This window comes from Pinus tabuliformis, chromosome 3_1 (genome assembly GCF_031772625.1).
Source record: "Pinus tabuliformis cultivar Carrire ecotype Pingquan chromosome 3_1, CPIR1, whole genome shotgun sequence".
Classification (NCBI taxonomy): domain Eukaryota; kingdom Viridiplantae; phylum Streptophyta; class Pinopsida; order Pinales; family Pinaceae; genus Pinus; species Pinus tabuliformis.
Window position 1 is genome coordinate 930,627,193 of NC_142301.1, and position 17,078 is coordinate 930,644,270.

The 17,078-nt window shown below is 40.3% G+C and overlaps 1 protein-coding gene across 5 annotated transcripts in view; it reads left to right on the forward strand.

Moving 5' to 3' along the window:
- The window catches only part of LOC149190806 (ARM repeat superfamily protein), a 500,919-nt gene that overhangs the window by 152,668 nt on the left and 331,173 nt on the right, over positions 1-17,078 (forward strand). For all 5 annotated transcript variants that reach the window (XM_089412272.1, XM_089412273.1, XM_089412269.1 and 2 more), the window contains 2 exons: positions 9,360-9,440; positions 9,562-9,636. In XM_089412272.1, coding sequence (XP_089268398.1) covers positions 9,360-9,440; positions 9,562-9,636 — 156 coding nt within the window. The remainder of the gene's footprint in view (positions 1-9,359; positions 9,441-9,561; positions 9,637-17,078) is intronic.

Consider the following 17,078-nt stretch of genomic DNA (forward strand, 5'->3'; position numbering starts at 1 on the left):
GATGGATATGGCTTGAAGCCATTCATAGATGTAGTGGTAGCTATCCCCACAGATGCAGATCAGCTGAAGGAGTACAGAAAGTAGAAGGCGCAGGCGAAGAGGTTGATCCTTGATGGCGTTCAGGATCACATTGTTTCACACATAGTTGGCAATGGGACTCCTAGAGAAATGTCGGAGACTCTCACCATGCTATACCAGCGCACTTCCGAGTAGCGGAAGATGTACTTAGAGGAGAAGCTGAGATGCACTAGGATGCAGAAGGCGGAAGGCATAGACCCCTTCCTTACCAGGATTCAGGAGATCCAGGACCAAATTGTTGCTGTTAGGGCAGCGACTCAACCCACGGAGCTAGTGCGATTGGCACTCGGTAGTGTCTCAAAGGAGTGGCAGGTATTTCTCCAAAGTATCTTGGGTAGAGATACCTTGTCAAGGTGGGACAGGATGTGGGCCGATTTGCAACAGGAGGAGCTGAGACGAGCTCTTGTAAAGAGCTCCATTAGTGGCAACAACAGTGGATCCAAGCAGGTGAAGGAGGAAAATGTGGCCCTCGCATCAAAGGGACCCAGTCAGGGATAGGGGGAGCAACGAAAGAAGAAGAAGGACCTGTCAAAGGTCAAGTGCTTCAGGTGTGGTGAGTTCGGTCACTACAATACCCAGTGTCCTCTGAGGAAGAAGGACAAGGAGGAGAAGCAGGATTAGTAGACAACATCAATAGAGATCGAAAGGCTGTCCTACAGGCTGGAGGAAGACTTCACCATGTTTGTTGACATACCCCCAGGAGTCAAGTGGGGTGATTTGGTGCTGTAGCCCCAGAGTGCTACAGATGGGTAAGATTCTTGAGGAGGTCCACCTCTTGAATCAATACCTTGCTACGGGGGCCCACAATATTTCAGTAGTAGGATGGATCAGTGACAGTAGATGCAGTTAGATGCTAGAGTGATAGATGCAGAGTCTAGTTGCAGTCAGATGCTGGGGAGTGTAGTGCAGAGTTGGCAGCAGTGCAGGTGGCACAATGCAGAGTCAGCAGCAACACAGATGCCTCAGTGACAATGTAGATACTAGCAGCAGTCAGATACTCGAGAGACAGATGCATGATACTGATCACAATTGATTCAATATTTAGGATGCTTTTTAGTTGCAAATGTAGCAGTTGCAGCAACAAAAGATGAAGAGGGAGTTGCAGTGCAGATGCAGTGTTGGCAGCAATTCGACAAGGTTAGTAGCAACATAGATGCAACATATATCAGAGTTGTGCAGTGGTTGATGGGCAACAATAGCTAGACATCAACAACGTGACAGGAGATGATGTAGAGACAAGGTGTTGCTATAGGGGGTAGCAACACTAGAACACATTCCTCGCTAAGAGGGAGTGTTAGTTTTTGTAGCATTGGATGTGTTCTAGCCTTGAAATTTTGTGGATAGGCTAGAATGCGTCAGATCTCCAAAACCCAGAAATCGTTTCTGGAATTTCTGCCTAGAAATGACTTAATTAGATTATTAGCTAGTTTTTAAATATTTCCCAAGTCTAAACTTATGGAATATGACTAATTAATCATAATTAATTAAGTCAAGGTGTGAATGTTCTAGAAACTCACACGAATCGATTTCAAGTTAATCTTAGCCATCGATTAAGATCTAATCTTGGCCGTTGAAGTCTCAACATAGGATTATAAGAAGAAGTTGATGGGGCTTGGGGAAATCACTTGAGTAGTTTATTTTCTGAGCAAATCAATTTCCAGAGTAGCAATAATCAGTTGTTGGAGAGAGAGCCAGTGAGATCGAAGCAACGAGAGAGGGGTAGAGACAGTGAAGCCGGAGGAAGATTTCCAGATTTGGTGAGTGCATTTGCAGAGAGGCAGAAGAGCCACAGAGAGGTTGATGCTGGGGCAGAGGTTCTGGAGGCCAGGAGAGACATTTTCCCAGACAACAGTAGACTGGATGGCTTGAGGAGAAGCTGGTTCGAGTTGAGTGCAGAAGTGACTGTGCTAGGGTGATGCAGTGGCTACGCAAAGCCAGTTTGGATGACTCAATTTGCGCTGAGATCAGAGCCCAGATTTGCCTGTGGAGTGAGGAAATTCCTCACTAGATTTTTCTTGCTACTTTTTCTCTATAGGATTGTTAGTTTCGGCATCCAGTTGATTGTGGGGAAAACTCCACAGTTAAGTGCGCTTGAGCTAGAGGCGATCTGCGATGGGTGATCTCTCGGGAAGTCCTGGTTATCGGGTGCAAGCCTTGAAAGTGAAGATTGACACTATGTGATTCATTTCACTAGTTTCAATCCCACTTCTTCACCCCTGTGAGCATCACCCGATGCAATGAGTGCTAAGTGGACTATTCAAAAATCATGAGAAATTAGTGAGTTATGACTACATCTCATGGAAATGGTCATAGATGAATGACTTACTTAACGCAGTTGAATCCCAAAATAATATCTAATAATAAAATCCTCAGTTGTTGTAACGGTTTTCCCAAGTTGGGTTTTTCTGGGACATTGGTCCAAAAATAACTGTCATTTTATGTGTGTGTGCTAGTATTTTTTCCTGAGTTTACTTCTTCTGCAATTTATTTGTGTAGGTTGCAGTGTGATTGATTTAGTATTTACTGTAGCAAACAATAAATAAATTGTTAAAAATTAATTTAACAATTAGGAGAATTATTTCCAGTTGTTGCAATAGGTTTTGGGTTCCTAAATTTTCACAAGAGAGAGGCTCAGGGACATGAGGAAGGGAGATGGAAGAGAACATAACTTCATATCTCTCAAGGATTCAACAAGTTCGTGATGAACTTAGTGCCATTGGTGATGGTGTGCCATAACTTGAGTTGGTGAGGACTGCCTTGAAGGGCTATTTCGAGCAATGGAATCCATTTATCAAAGGTATAGTCTCATGAGAGAAGTTGCCAAATTGGAATAGGTTATGGGATGATTTCATATAGGAGGAACTTTGAGACAAGGATCTTCAGAAGAAGATTTTTGATGCAGAGAATATGGCTCTCACGAGTAAGTTGAAGAAGTGCATAGGGTAGTTCGACAATGGACAGAAGAAGAAAGGCTTGAGTAAAGTGAAATGCTTTACATGTGGTGAGTTTGGTGATTGTGCAAGTAAGTGTCCTATAATGTCCCCATTTTCAGTTTCCCTTAAGATATGGTTAGGATGGGTTTTCAAGGTTTGTGACAGCTAGGTCACAGGGGCGAGATTATGTCATTAGAGGGCCCAGAGGGGTTTTGAGGAGCTTTATGAGGTCCAATGGCGTTTGCTTGCTGTATTTCATTATCAGGGTTAGTTCCACACAGTTCATTCTTTGTTTCAGTGCATTCCGTCGATTCTCGTAAAACAGGGTTATTATCAAGCATGTTTTAATTATAAACGCTAAAGGTGTTATTTGGAGCAGATTATTTGGAGAGACACTTTAGTGTAATAGCTCGTTGGAACTGGGATGAAGAGATCTACAGGATGGGATGGTGAAAAGTGACTTTCAATGGTTGAAGAAAGAATGGAGGCTAGTTAACTATTTTCCAACATTAAAAGTGACTTGAATTAGTCACTTTATTAAAATAAAATAGGGGGGAAAGTGCTTAATTGGTGAAAAAGACTAAAAGGGAAAAGTGACTTAAAATTAAATAAAAAAGAGTCACTTAGATAAATTAAGGGAGGAGCTTCTAGAATGAAAATAAAATAATAAAATAAAAGTGCTTATAAAAGATTGGAGAAAGATCCATCAGATCTATAAAAAGGAGGGGCAACTAGCCTTTTGGATCATCCAGAGTATTCATTTTTTTCTTTGTAAAGATTGGGGAAACTGTCCTCAATTATTGTTCATTGTGCCCGGGACAAAAAACCTTGGGTATTGCTTATATGTGAATTGGTGAGATTGGATGGAAACACACCTTTGCCAATCCCTTGGTGAATTCACTCAGAATTCATAAGTGTGTTTGTTAGATCTAGTTTTTGGTTTAGGATGTCGTGAGTTGTATTGCCTGAGCTATTTGGGAGGCCATCATTTCATCCATTTTCCAACTATTTATGTTGGCATGTAATATCATATTCTATATTAATATAATAAGGCTGAGATTTGTTGCATTTGTCTCCTGTTGTATATATAATTGCTGTATTTTATTTTTAATTTTCCGTAGTAGTAGTACTTGTTAATTCTGTTTTATATGTTATTTGTTGGAAATCTCTTTGGTATAAATTGGCGAATTTTCATGGTATTTTTAGATAAAATCAACGACATGATTTTCTCAAGAAAAATCCAAAAATTGTAACGATAATATCTGAAAGGGATATTACATGTTTGTGTAGGAAGAGAGGGAATGAGAAAAAGTAAGAGCATGTTGTGGTTGTTTCAGCTACACTCGAACATGATGATTTCTTGAAAAGGTTCGACGTGGAGTTGTCTCTGATCTCTCATTTCTCCTTGAGCATCATTCATGAGGGTGCTTGGTTCATAGATAATGGAGCGTTGAAGCATATGACAAGATCACAAGAAGTATTTTAGAGCTTGGTTGAATGGGAGTCTGATCTACAGGTGAAGATTGTTGATAAGAGTCAGAAGATAGTCAAAGGAGCAAGAATCGTACCATTCAGGATGGAGTTACGAGGATTGCTATGAGTCTAGGATGTACTTTGGGTACCAGAGCTTAGGTGTAGCATGTTGTCTGTCTCAACAATTGAGGATAAGGGGTTTGAAGTGACGTTCCATGATGGAAAGGTGATGCTCAAGCCTAGTGGCTCTAACTCCAGTTCGGGAGTGCTTTTTGGAATTAGAGAGAATGGTCTGTATAGGCTGAAGGGAAAGCCTATTGACCAAGGAAAGATGAAGGTTCTTGAGATTCAGAGGTAGTTGAGTTTGAGAGGGAGTTCGTAGATTCAGAGGGAGAATCCACAACCCAAGAAGAGTGCATTGTCAGAGGGAAGAAAGGAGACTTCCATAGCTAACAAGGAGGAGCCATGGAATGGCTTAAAGGCTTATCAGGAAAGGAAGAGGTAGGAGGCTTCTAGTAGTAGGAACACTTCGAAGAAGAGTATTGTTCATATTGCAGGTTTTGCTTCTATGATGGATGATGAAGCATATGATGCATGGTGGAGAATAGTCATAGAGGAGGATGGTGTTCCAGTATGGGAAGAAGAGTTATTTCCTAGGAATGGAAGTAGTACCTCCCTTGTTAAGAGGCGTTAGATAATTAGAAAGACATAAAGATTTTCTTATGTTGACAATTACTTATGATATTCTTGTATTATTATTAAATTTGTTTATGTTCATTTATCTTTCTCATCAAGCAATCATCAAATCAAAATCATGAATATCAATGACACTAGATATAGGCACTCAGGGAGGGCTAAAACCCCTATGAAGGGGAAAACCCATTCAAACTCTTCCACTAGTTGATTCAAATCAAATTGAGACAATCCAAGACATTACACCAGGCCAAAAGACTTCCCTTACTCCACCAAGTCAACCTTCCACGATGATTAACCAAACTTTAGTAGTCACGTCTAGTCACACAACTTCAACCTGGCTAGAACTCAAAATTTTGGCACCCTTGCAACTAGAACTTCGGCCCTATTGCAGATCTACAACTTCGGCCTTCTTGCAATAGTCCAGAAACTCGTACGTGTGGCAGAGGAGAGAGAATTTTGGCTTGCTCTTGCTTGACAAATGTTTCCTTCTTTGCTAGGGTTTTCTCTTTCTTCTTTAGGTATTTCCCTCTTCTTTCTTTCTCCTGCAACTGCAGATCGAACTTGCTTGTGTAGTGTGTCAAATGAGGTCGCGTAACTGTCAATATATAGTTGTTTGATGCTCCTGTTGAGGCCGACTTGGTGGAGGAGGTTTATTTGACTCAATTTACATCAAAATATTTTTCTTTATTTATATACAAAGTCCAAGAAGGGTCTATTAAATGATGACAAGGACTAGGACTCAAGACGCAAACGCTAGAAGCCTACAATGGAGGCTTTGACCTACAAAAATAATAAGAGCATGAAACCCATGTTGAGAAATAATTTTTCTTTTATAATAAAAATTCTTTTTCTTTCTAAATACATTACATCATGACTCCAATACAATTATGAAGACCGACACTAGTTACATTCTTCAACAAGAGGTAGTGTTGAAAATTGGGTAGCTTGAGAGGTACTCCCACAAGGCTTGGTTTCTAGGTTTGTGAGGAGATAACCCACAAAATGAAGTGTTTGTGGGCAAAGTACTCAATTTTGGGGTTTTTGACCCAAAGCAGTGGGCTTGAAACCCAAGGAAACTAATATTATATTCTAATTTGTTGTTGAGTGATGTAGTAGGGCCTCTTGAAGGAAAAAGAGCGCTCCTAGGACACTCACACAAGAGATATAAATATGGAGCCAAAGGAGAGAAATCACAAGTTGGGTGGACTACATGGGTGAAGAAGATCAATCCTAAAGGAGTCGCAATTGTCCAAGAGGAAGCAGAATCAAGGAGTCTGTTTAAGGTCTGTTTATAGTGCTAGAAGATCTGCAGCCAAGGAGGATGAAGCCACAGGCCTTGTGAATGAAGTTTCTTGGAGGGCGAAGATGGTAAAGTGCTAGACACAGCCTGGTTTGGAGGTCTGTTGACGTCTGTCTGTGTTTTTTGGAGTGGAAGGGTTTGTTCTGTGTTATAGGGCAGCCGAGGGAAAAGCACCATGGAGGTGTTTTAGTAGGTGAATCTAAACCAGAAGACCTACACGCCAACTCTACACAACCAACTTTGTAACTATTAGCTGTCTATCCATTTGGACTGGTGCTTTTCCAGTCTTAGGGCGGTTGTCCCTAGGTGTTGTTTGTTGTTATCAAGCACATAGATCCACCTGAATTTCCAATTAATCAGTAGAAAAAAAATTTGTCCTTGAGATGCCTGGAAGTGTTGAAAATTTGGATAGCAACAGTCGGTATTTTTCATTGAAATCACGAAGGAAATTTATTTTTGGAAACCCTACAATTCAGCCTCACAAACTCTTCAAGTTGGCCCCACTTAGGGCTAATTAGCCCACGCCATACTCATATAAATTGGGCAATCGATGGCATTTATTTGATACATCTCACAAGCAAGTTCGATCTGCAATCCTAAGCGAGATTCCACACGTGCGAAGATCAGAAGTCTAGATAGAGCTGCGTTGACTTCTTCTCTTGGAGCTGCATTGACTGAGTTTGTTTTTGGGTAATATTGGCATCTGTTGATTCTCTGTTTTTGATCATTTGAAGGCTGAAGATTTCAGGAGTGCACTGTCTTTTATTGACTAAGATTTTGCTCACCTATTTGGCACGTTGACCTGTGTTGACCACATTATTGGACTGGTTGTTTGACTGAAGGATTGGGCTGTTTCTTGTTGACTGTTATGTGGCTACTTCAGAGCCAAATTTTGGCCTTCTATTTGTCACCTCAGGGCCGAGTTTTGGCCTCCTTGTGCAGACTCTTACAATTGACCAGAAGTTGACTTTTCTCTCTCCTGTTGACTGGTTTTGACTGGGACTCTATTGAGGTCAGATTTGGATTTATTGGAATATTCTTGATGTACTTTTGATGGACAGAATCTCTCTCTCATAAGGAAAGAATTTTGGTTGGGTTTTCCCCTTGTGGGTTTTGCCCTGGCTGTGAGCCTAATTCTTGGTGTCTCTTGTCTACTGTTCACTGTTTACTGCTCTTATTGAAGAATTGAATGGTTGAAGTTTTTCATGTATAGCTACTTGATGATTGAAGTGTAAAGAAAGAATTGATTGCATCATTAGAAGTAGTTATCAATTGTGAAAAACTATTCTAGTCTTAGCTTCACTAGAATTTCATTAGGAAGCACTTGAGAACAAAGGTACATTTGATGGTTGAATTCAGATTTGCTAAGTCAATTAAAACATTGACTGAATGGGTGAAGTGAGGTGAATGTGCATCACCCTCAAAAGAGCAAAAAGAACTTTATTAACACATCTTTAGAGACAACATCAATAATCAATAAAACTATCAAAAGCTCTGAAGTGCTTCTTGGTTGAAAAACCTATAAAACCAGGAAACTTCTAAAGATCCTTATGCGATGAATTTTCGCTAGGTAGTGGATTAGGATAACCATATATCTGAGAATGTCAAGTGGAATATATGGTCTCCAAGGTTCCGTCATTATTTTGGGCAGCTATATCCCTCAAAATGGAGTGATAAGGCAAGGTTTCATAATCAATAGCCACAAACCAACCTGAGCAAAATTTTGCAAACTAGTGCTTGTTCCTAGTGGAGTGATCTATAAATTGCTGCAGATATTTCACTTGAGTGTTTTTTCATAACAGATCTTATGATATTCTACAATGTTTTACTTTGCAATATTTGACTATATAGTATAGATTGCAGATTTAAGCTTACTAGTTTAACATAGATTATTATGGAAATAATCTGAAACTGAAATGAAAGAGGCTGAGCAAATAACATGCCATCCACAAAAGGAACACATGATGAACTGTGTTGTTGATCGCCCAAATATGTCCCTTGCAAACTGGAGGAATAAGAGCCAACTAGTTTTCACCAGGCTAGTTTTTGGTCTCAGCTTTCAGAAATCTGCGATTAGAGTCAGCTTCCATGCAGGTCAGAGATGGATCTCATGGAGATCAAATATAGGAATTTTCAGTGATTTGAACCCATTTTAGAGTCAGAGACATTTTACAGGCACATTCTTCAGGTTTTGAGGAGATTGCTATTTTTAGTAGTTGGAGTTCAGAGGCTTGCGTGTAAGAGGTTATTACATGTTCGAGATAGTTGCAAGCTTACAATTTCGATAAGCCTTTTTCGGGAGACATGTGAAACACTGCTATCTTTTGCAGTTGGGGTTCTAGGGCTTTCATGGTGGATTCTGAGCATATATTTGGATACCTTGGAGAAAATCTAATCCTCTGAGCCTGATTTCATTGACATGTGCATAATCGCTATTTTTGGTAGTGCGTATTTTTAAGCGTGTTATATTTAGGAGGGTTATCTGCACAATATGCTAAGTCTGATTTTAGCACTCACGAATGATTGATGATATGGTGAACTGCGTAATGTTGAGTTCACCCAATGATTTGTCCATGACCTGTCAATGATGAGCTCAAAGAAATGGATTTCTGAGAAATCCATTGAATGTTAGCAATGTCAATGACTGTAGAACCTATATGTATTTTGTTTCTAATTACAAACTATTATTAGCTGCTTCAAAGTTGATTATGTTAATATCATGTGTAATACTTTTTAATCTTCATTTGGTACGTCCTGTCATACTCACGATTCTTTCAATATTATGTTCCTGGATATCATGGATGCATTTTCATTCAACTATTAATGAACAATCCTTATTTCCTTTCGCATAGACTCAGTTTGCTTATGTCTTTATCCAGGTTTGCAGATGCATTTCAGAGTTATTGAGGCGTCGAACTGTAACGGAAATGAAATCACAGACAGATCTGCCAACTGCTGAGGTGTTGTCTCAGTTCATATAATTCCTTAGAGAAGGAAATATTCTTTCAAGATCTTAAGATGTAGTACTACATATCAGTGCTTATTGGATTCTCAAGCACATGTTTTCTGAATATATCGCAGGAACTTTTTGCTCGTTTGGTTGTGCTATTACATGAGCCATTTGCAAGGGACCAACTAGCTGCTCGCATTCTTACGGTAGCTTATTGCATATCTGTTTGGTGATCTTGGATGATATTGATAACTTTGCTCATTTATTGCTGAAATGTGTGTTTGAGGAGAACTTTTGATTTATTTCACATGGCTCTTCCTATCCTCAGAAGCTGCGTTGACATTTAATTTATTTGATAGGGCCTTAAGTCCACCAAATCACATTTTAAGGGATTTAGTTACACAATATAATATAAACTCAGGGAAGCCTGAGATTGATCCATTCATATAAATCGTAAAAGTTTTCTTTCTGAGTTTTGTTCATATTTATGTTACTTATGCATACATTGAATTGGGGATGCTTAGGATAAAACTCCCTCTGGATTTTTAGCAACCTGTACACACAGTGGAATATATAAGAGCCGTACTATTATTAAAATCTTTTTACAATTGATCCAGGGTTACCTCTTACAGCTGGTACCATAGGCTAGTGTGCCACTCATCTTGTACATCTTTCTCCTGGACTGTCTTATGATTGTTTGGAGTTGGCCTTCTAGGGCTTTAGATTAGAATACTCTATAACTTCCTGACTTTTGTCTTATATGGGAGCCACTTTAGTACTCCTACTTTGTATTGACATCATTTTATGTAACACAGTCCCATTGACCTACTTTTGTGGTCATCCTTTGGACAAGTAAGGAACAAAAGAAAAAAAAAATTAGAAAATGCAAAAGATGGTCAGGACATTAATATTAGTACATGGACAAAAGGCAAGCATGAGCTCTACCCCTTATCATTATGGCCATCTCCGGTTCCTATGGCCAATGTTGCTCCATCACATCATAAAATGAACCCTTGCATGTCCCAACCCCTGGTGGGTGATGAACCGCTTGACCTTTAAGGGGGTAATCCACTGCTACACATCATTCACAACATGCTCTCATTTCCTAGAGCTTCGAGCAGTAATACAAAGAAAAATCAAGAAAAGGCAATAAGGGGTGGAAAAACAAAGGCTGGGGTAACTCATGCATCCATTATCCTCATCATTGCCAACCCTTTGACCATAGAATTTGGTCCTAAGGCCCCTTTATCCCCCTTCCATTCCATCATTATTCACATGCCACCTATTGATTGAAGGATGTACTCAATACATGTCTTTCCCCTTAGGGGCTGGGAGCACCTAATAAGGTCGTATATTAGCCACTCCTACCTAGGGAGGTAACACTATTACGTGATCAAAGCCTCAAATTTGAAAGGGAAGCCCTGTATGAAGTTTCAATTTGCCCTTGACTAGTAGACTTGGTTCACTTAGATGCACTAATGATTATTGTTCTTGACGGTGAAGATGAAGCATTGGACTTTGTGTGTGAATGTCTGGTGGTTTTCATAATGGGTTGGGCAACTTAACCGGTGTCCAAGTCCACTAGAGCAGCATTATGACACCCTACAGGTGAAACATTGAGAGCCATGGGACTCCTATCACTTGCAGAGCATCATTGCATTCCATGGACACCTACAACACTCCTAGCAGTCTGCACTTTGCCCCACATTAATCGTGAGATGATGCACTTGGACCAACGTACCCTAGCCGACTTAACAATGTTCACAGTTTTGCAGTTGATTCGAGGCCCATATGGGGTTTGTCTCACCCCTTGAGACATTGGGGGGTTAGAACCATCCTTTGAGCCCTCAAAGTTAGAGCAAAACCAGGTTATTCTATCACTAGGAGACCCATGAGACCCATTTTGTGCCCCAAACACAAAATTGTGGTTTGCAGGATGATTTGCATGGAGATTTATGGGCCAATCCCTAGATCCTGATTTTTGGAACCCTCTACACTCACTTTGGCACTAGAGGAGTGCAATGCATGCCCTAGAAGGGCCTATGCATGTATGACGTCAACATTTCGACTTCTTTGTGGGTTAATTGTTACACCTTTACATTGGCTATGAGGTTGGTTTTTAACCTCACTTTGTAGTTTCCCATTATTTTATAACTTGAGGGGCTTTAATCTAAAATTAGAGATCTTAACATGTATAAATTGGAGAGAGATTATTTCAATATCTCATCATCATCAAACTTGTGAATTTTGGACCTCTTAGAGAATTCACAATTGCTTCTTGTGGGTGATTTTGAAGATACTTGGATGCATTTTGATGTATGGAAGCTGATTTTGATACTCTTTGGAGCTATTCTTGGTCTAATGGATGAATATACTACATGTTATCTTCCAAGTGTCTATTTGTTGAAGATTATTATTTTGAATTGTCTAATGTATGGAATTGTTGCTTCTAGATTATGCTTGTTTGTGCCCTAATTTGTTGAAAATAAATTCGAAGGGATATCTAGTTGAGTATTGCATATGTTACTCATTGTATAACATGTAATGAATGTTCCTAGTGGAGTACTTTATTATTCTCCATAAAGTTCCATTCTTCCATTAAGTGGGTAATTGTTGAAATTTTGATAGCTAGGACAACAAATTTCGACCTCCTTGGAAAGGAATTCAGCTCATCTAGCACATCCTTGACTCCATATCCCCATAGGGAAAGGCACTTGTCCAATCACTTGATGATCAACCTTAAATTTCCTCCATAATTTTCCCTTCTCAAATTCAATCCTTTTAAGGTTAGGGAAAAAATCTAGGCATTGGAGCAAAATTCTAGGGAGGAAGCTTTTTGTTCACTTGAGAGCCTAAACATCAATAGATAGGTGTCGGCTACCTAACCTATCAATTTGGTGGGCATCCACTAAAATTTCATCCATAAAATCTCTTGTCATAGGTGCTGCTGTAAGAGGGAAACCCTAGTTTATATTCCCCTCAACTTGGGGAGTTTCTTGAGGGTTTCATGAGCCTTGGATTAGTTGAAACTTGAATATCATTGTAAGAAACTTTTTCCCTTGGGCCTCGACTTTGTGTATACCTATAACCATTCAAAATCTCAAAACCTTAGGTTTTGAGCCTTATTTTCTAGGTCTTTTCTTGGAGAGAGTTTTGCTTTTTTGAAGCCTTGTACCTTTAGTGTGTCTCTCTTCGAATGAGCTTTACCAGGGTCACTTTGTACCTTATCATTAGCATATCCATTTTAAGTGATTCCTCCTTTACCAGGACTCTTGCTATCGCTGAAAATCTGTAAAGAGTAGGGGGTTTTGGCTGAGGTGACATTGGGCCTCTACCCCATTGTTAGCACTTTGTCTAGCTCTTGTCTTGTAGGGTTTCCCTCTCCAAGGCCTGCTAGATTTTGTGGTAACATTTTGGCGCCATTGCTGGGGAAGAAGCGAGTCTACCTTTATGAAATATTTACCTTCTTCCCTAACAATAATATAGGTCATTATTTGGCGACTCCATTGGAAGAATGAAGCCCTTGTTCTTCATTGAATTTCATATCTAATGCTTGTAAGGTGAAGCAAGCATCTCTCATGGCATCTTAAATTTCACCATGACGACTCCCCTTATTGCTAATATGCAATGCTCAAAGCAATGTGGGATTCGAAAGAATCATACCTAGCTTTGGATACTGCATGGATTCCTGGATATCCGAATAAAATCGAGTTGAATCATGAGGGATGTCTGCCAAAGTTTGATGGTGATCCATTTGCAATCACTAATCATTTGGATAAATTCATCAAGTATACTTCAAGAACCAATGTGGTCCATCAGGATGTTCTTATTTATTTGTTTATCGTCTCTATTGGATTTAGGCACAGTGATTGGCTTGAAAATTCAAGCGATCCCTAAAGCATTCCTTCCTTCTCTATATTGGTTAGATACTTCCTAGCATATAAAGGACCAAGTTACCAAAATACTGAGGGAGCATGTCAAATTTTGGAGGCCACTTTGCAAAAGGAAGGCATCATTGAGTGTGATGGAGTGATTGCAGAAGAACATCTTGAGTTAGAGGAAGAACCCTTTCTAGACCACCAAGATGAAAGCATTGATAGGGATACTAAGGGAAATCTTGAAAGGGAGCATGATAAGGATCTTGATGAAGAGGGTTCCTTAGAAAGTAGAGTTGAAGATAGCCCCATCTTTCTCAAGGACGTTATTTTTGAGAATGTACATATTAAGGAGCTTGAAAAAGATGACCCCATTAAACCCTTGAACATTGACATTTGTGATTACTTGCATATTGAAAAGGGAAATGGGAGATCATTGGCCATTATTTTGACAAGGACCCTATCTATGATATTGATGATGATATTAATAAAGACCTTGTCTTGCCCTATCTTCCTTACGATCATGGAGATCTATTTAAGTCATCCTTGGGCCCTCTGATCATTCCCCAATGCGCGAGCATGGAAGATGATGAATCTAGGTCGTTTACCCCTTTTGAATATCATTATTTGAAAAAGAAACGTAGTTGTTGTGATCCTCTATGCTAGCCATCCCCTTATCCTTCCCATCATGTCCCTAAGGGCCCCATGAAGCAGTGCATCACTGAAGTGGTTTTTGAGAAGAAGTGCTTGATCTTGGTTGTTGATTTCTCCATGTTTAGGAGATAGGGAAAGATCTAATGGGTTCGGCCTGATTCATGTTCTTCCCTTTTTCGATGGCCCCTGTAATATTCCTAATTAGCCATGGCTAATTGGAATATTCGATTTTGCTCAATTTTTGCCTTCTATAGTTATTCATAAATAAAAAGGTGAGGAAGGGGGACATAACTCACTTTTAGAATAAAAGTCACTTCCTAGTAGCACAACGTTGTGACTTAAAGGGGAGCCAAGGGGGCCAAAAGGGGACGCAGAGATGGAGCCCACACAGACACATGGAGGGACTGCGCAAAAGGGAAGAAACACGTGGCAAGAAGGGAATTACGTTGGAGAAGGTGAGCGTTGGGATTGAGAGAGGCAAAGGCTATAAAGGAGAGAGAAGCCCCCTCATTTTGATCATTCGATTATGAGCATTTGTGATAGTCATTTCGACTTAGAGCACGCTGGCTGTTTAGCTAGTCTGCAGCACTGTTTAGTGCATTGAGTGTCTCCGTTCGGAGATCTCACCCGTAGCCCTAGGGGACTTCGTGTGCCTGCTCGGGAAAGGTATTTCCATTAGCATTTCAGCAGTAGTTTCATCAGCATTCCAACAGCAGTTTCATCAGCGTTTTGGAGGACTGCACAACACTGAGAGGGGGACGCAGTTCTTTCTGGTAGGACTCTGGGTTGAGGGATTTGCAGTAGGATTTGTGCTGAGAGATTGAGGAGGGGATCATCCCTTGCATATTGGAGAGTTTTGGCAGAGGTTTCAGGCAGATTTCTAGAGGGTTTCATTCAGTAGCAGTGCAGAGCATTGAGGGACTGCGCAGAACCCCAAGGGGGTGATTTTCGGGGGTCGGCCATTTCAGGAAAGCTTTCTGGGTTTTTTTGGGTTTCTCGAGTAGAGTCTGATTCCAGAGTTTCAGCCTTTTCTGAGGAGGGGAGCAGCCCCAAATCCTCATTTGATTTCTAGCAGCAGCAACAGCACGACAGTTCTCTAGCAGCTTGGATGCAGTTCAGAGAGGGGCCATTCCTTTGCTATTCTGAGTGTATTTCTTCACTTGCCTTGTGCAAGTCGAGGTGCCATCTTTCTGATCACCTCCTGTACTCATTCTATTACTCAGTGATCATCTTTCTTGAGTATCTGCTTATGGTTATATTGTTATACTATATCTTTGAGCTTCTCGGTTATTATACCACTTGTGTGTTTTCTCCTATACTCTTAGACAAAGTCTGGAAAGGGCCAGGTAGCCTCCGGATCTCGTCCTCTTTTCAGAGGCGACATATCTGGTAAATGCCCTCCCAGTCCATCTCTGGTTGGAGTTTGCTTGTGTTTGAGGAATATTCCTGATAAGGGATATTACAGCGCCTTTGAATAATTCATGGTCACCTTATTTCCCACCTCCCACTCTTGTGACCTAGCATATGAGTGTCATAAATATTATGTTTTCTCTCAAATTTATATCATAGGGATAGGAAATATGATGTTGTTATGATGATATGTTGGTTACATTGGTTGTATGACTATACTTAGCACTTGCATAATATAACATGCATGGTAGTGTAGGTTGCATTGCATGTTTGTTTTGCATAGCTAATATCATCATATCATATTCTCATGCTAGATTGCATATAGATTAGACTTGCATCATAGCATATATTTACTTTTCTGTATGGATTATTATGTTAATGAAAAGCATGGGCAATAAAAGTATACCTAGTGCACATGCTTCCAATGGTTGTATTGGGATGTGCAAGATATAGGTTTGTAGCCCAGGAGATTGCTAGAGTTCTCATGAACTCCCCATTCAAGTACATGGATCGGGTGCTCTACCTTGAGCTCATGTCCCAGCGGGAGCCAGATGTTACCCGCCAAAAGTGGCTACTCCTAGGAGAACTTTTCTCCTAATCATGTTCTTCCAGTCGATAGCCAGCAACCCCTGATAGCCACCTTGTAGCCGATGTCATTCATGGTCACCTTATTTCCCATCTCCCACTCTTGTGACCTAGCATATGAGTGTCATAAATATTATGTTTTCTCTCAAATTTATATCATAGGGACAGGAAATATGATGTTGTTCTGATGATATGTTGGTTACATTGATTGTATGACTATACTTAGCACTTGCATAATATAACATGCATGATAGTGTAGGTTGCATTGCATGTTTCTTTTGCATAGCTAATATCATCATATAGATTAGATTTGCATCTTAGCATATATTTACTTTTCTGTATGGATTATTATTTTAATGAAAAGCATGGGGCAATAAAAGTATACCTAGTACACATACTTCCAATGGTTGTATTGTGATGTGCAAGACATAGGTTTGCATCCTAGGAGATTGCTGGAGTTCTCACTGACTCCCCATTCGAGTACATGGATCATGTGCTCTACGTTGAGATCACGTCCCAGTGGGAGCGAGATGTTACCCACCAAAAGTGGGTACCCCTAGGAGACCTTTTCTCCTAATCATCTTCTTCTTGTCGGTAGCCAACAACCCCTGACAGCCACCTTGTAGCCGATGTGATGTGGCATTTAATCTCTGCCACCTACATCATTTGTATGTTTCCTTGCCATTTGTTAGAGTGCATGTTAGAAGGTGGGGGATTCAAATAAAAGGTATGTTATTCATTATGCAATTGGGTGCTTATGTTTGTTTTTCATTTGGTCACTTTGGCATGGATTATTCCGTGACTTGGAAGAAGGGTTGGTTTTGATAGTGGTTTTGTTTCCTCACCTTACATGGGGGGTTAATCTTCAATCTTAGTCCAATGGGACCTCCCCTAATGGCCCATGGCTCCTCGCCTTAAATGGGGGGGTTAATCTTCAATCCTAGTCCAATGGGACCTCCCCTAATGACCCATGACCTTAGGAAGGGAACTACTTGAGAAACCCCAGTTGAGATAGTGTGGTCTCATATTCCCATTCTATATTTATCACTTCCCTCCGTACATTACGAGCCCTATACTCCATCTCCCTTCTCTGAGTCCACAATACTATGGGTCCTCTAGGATGT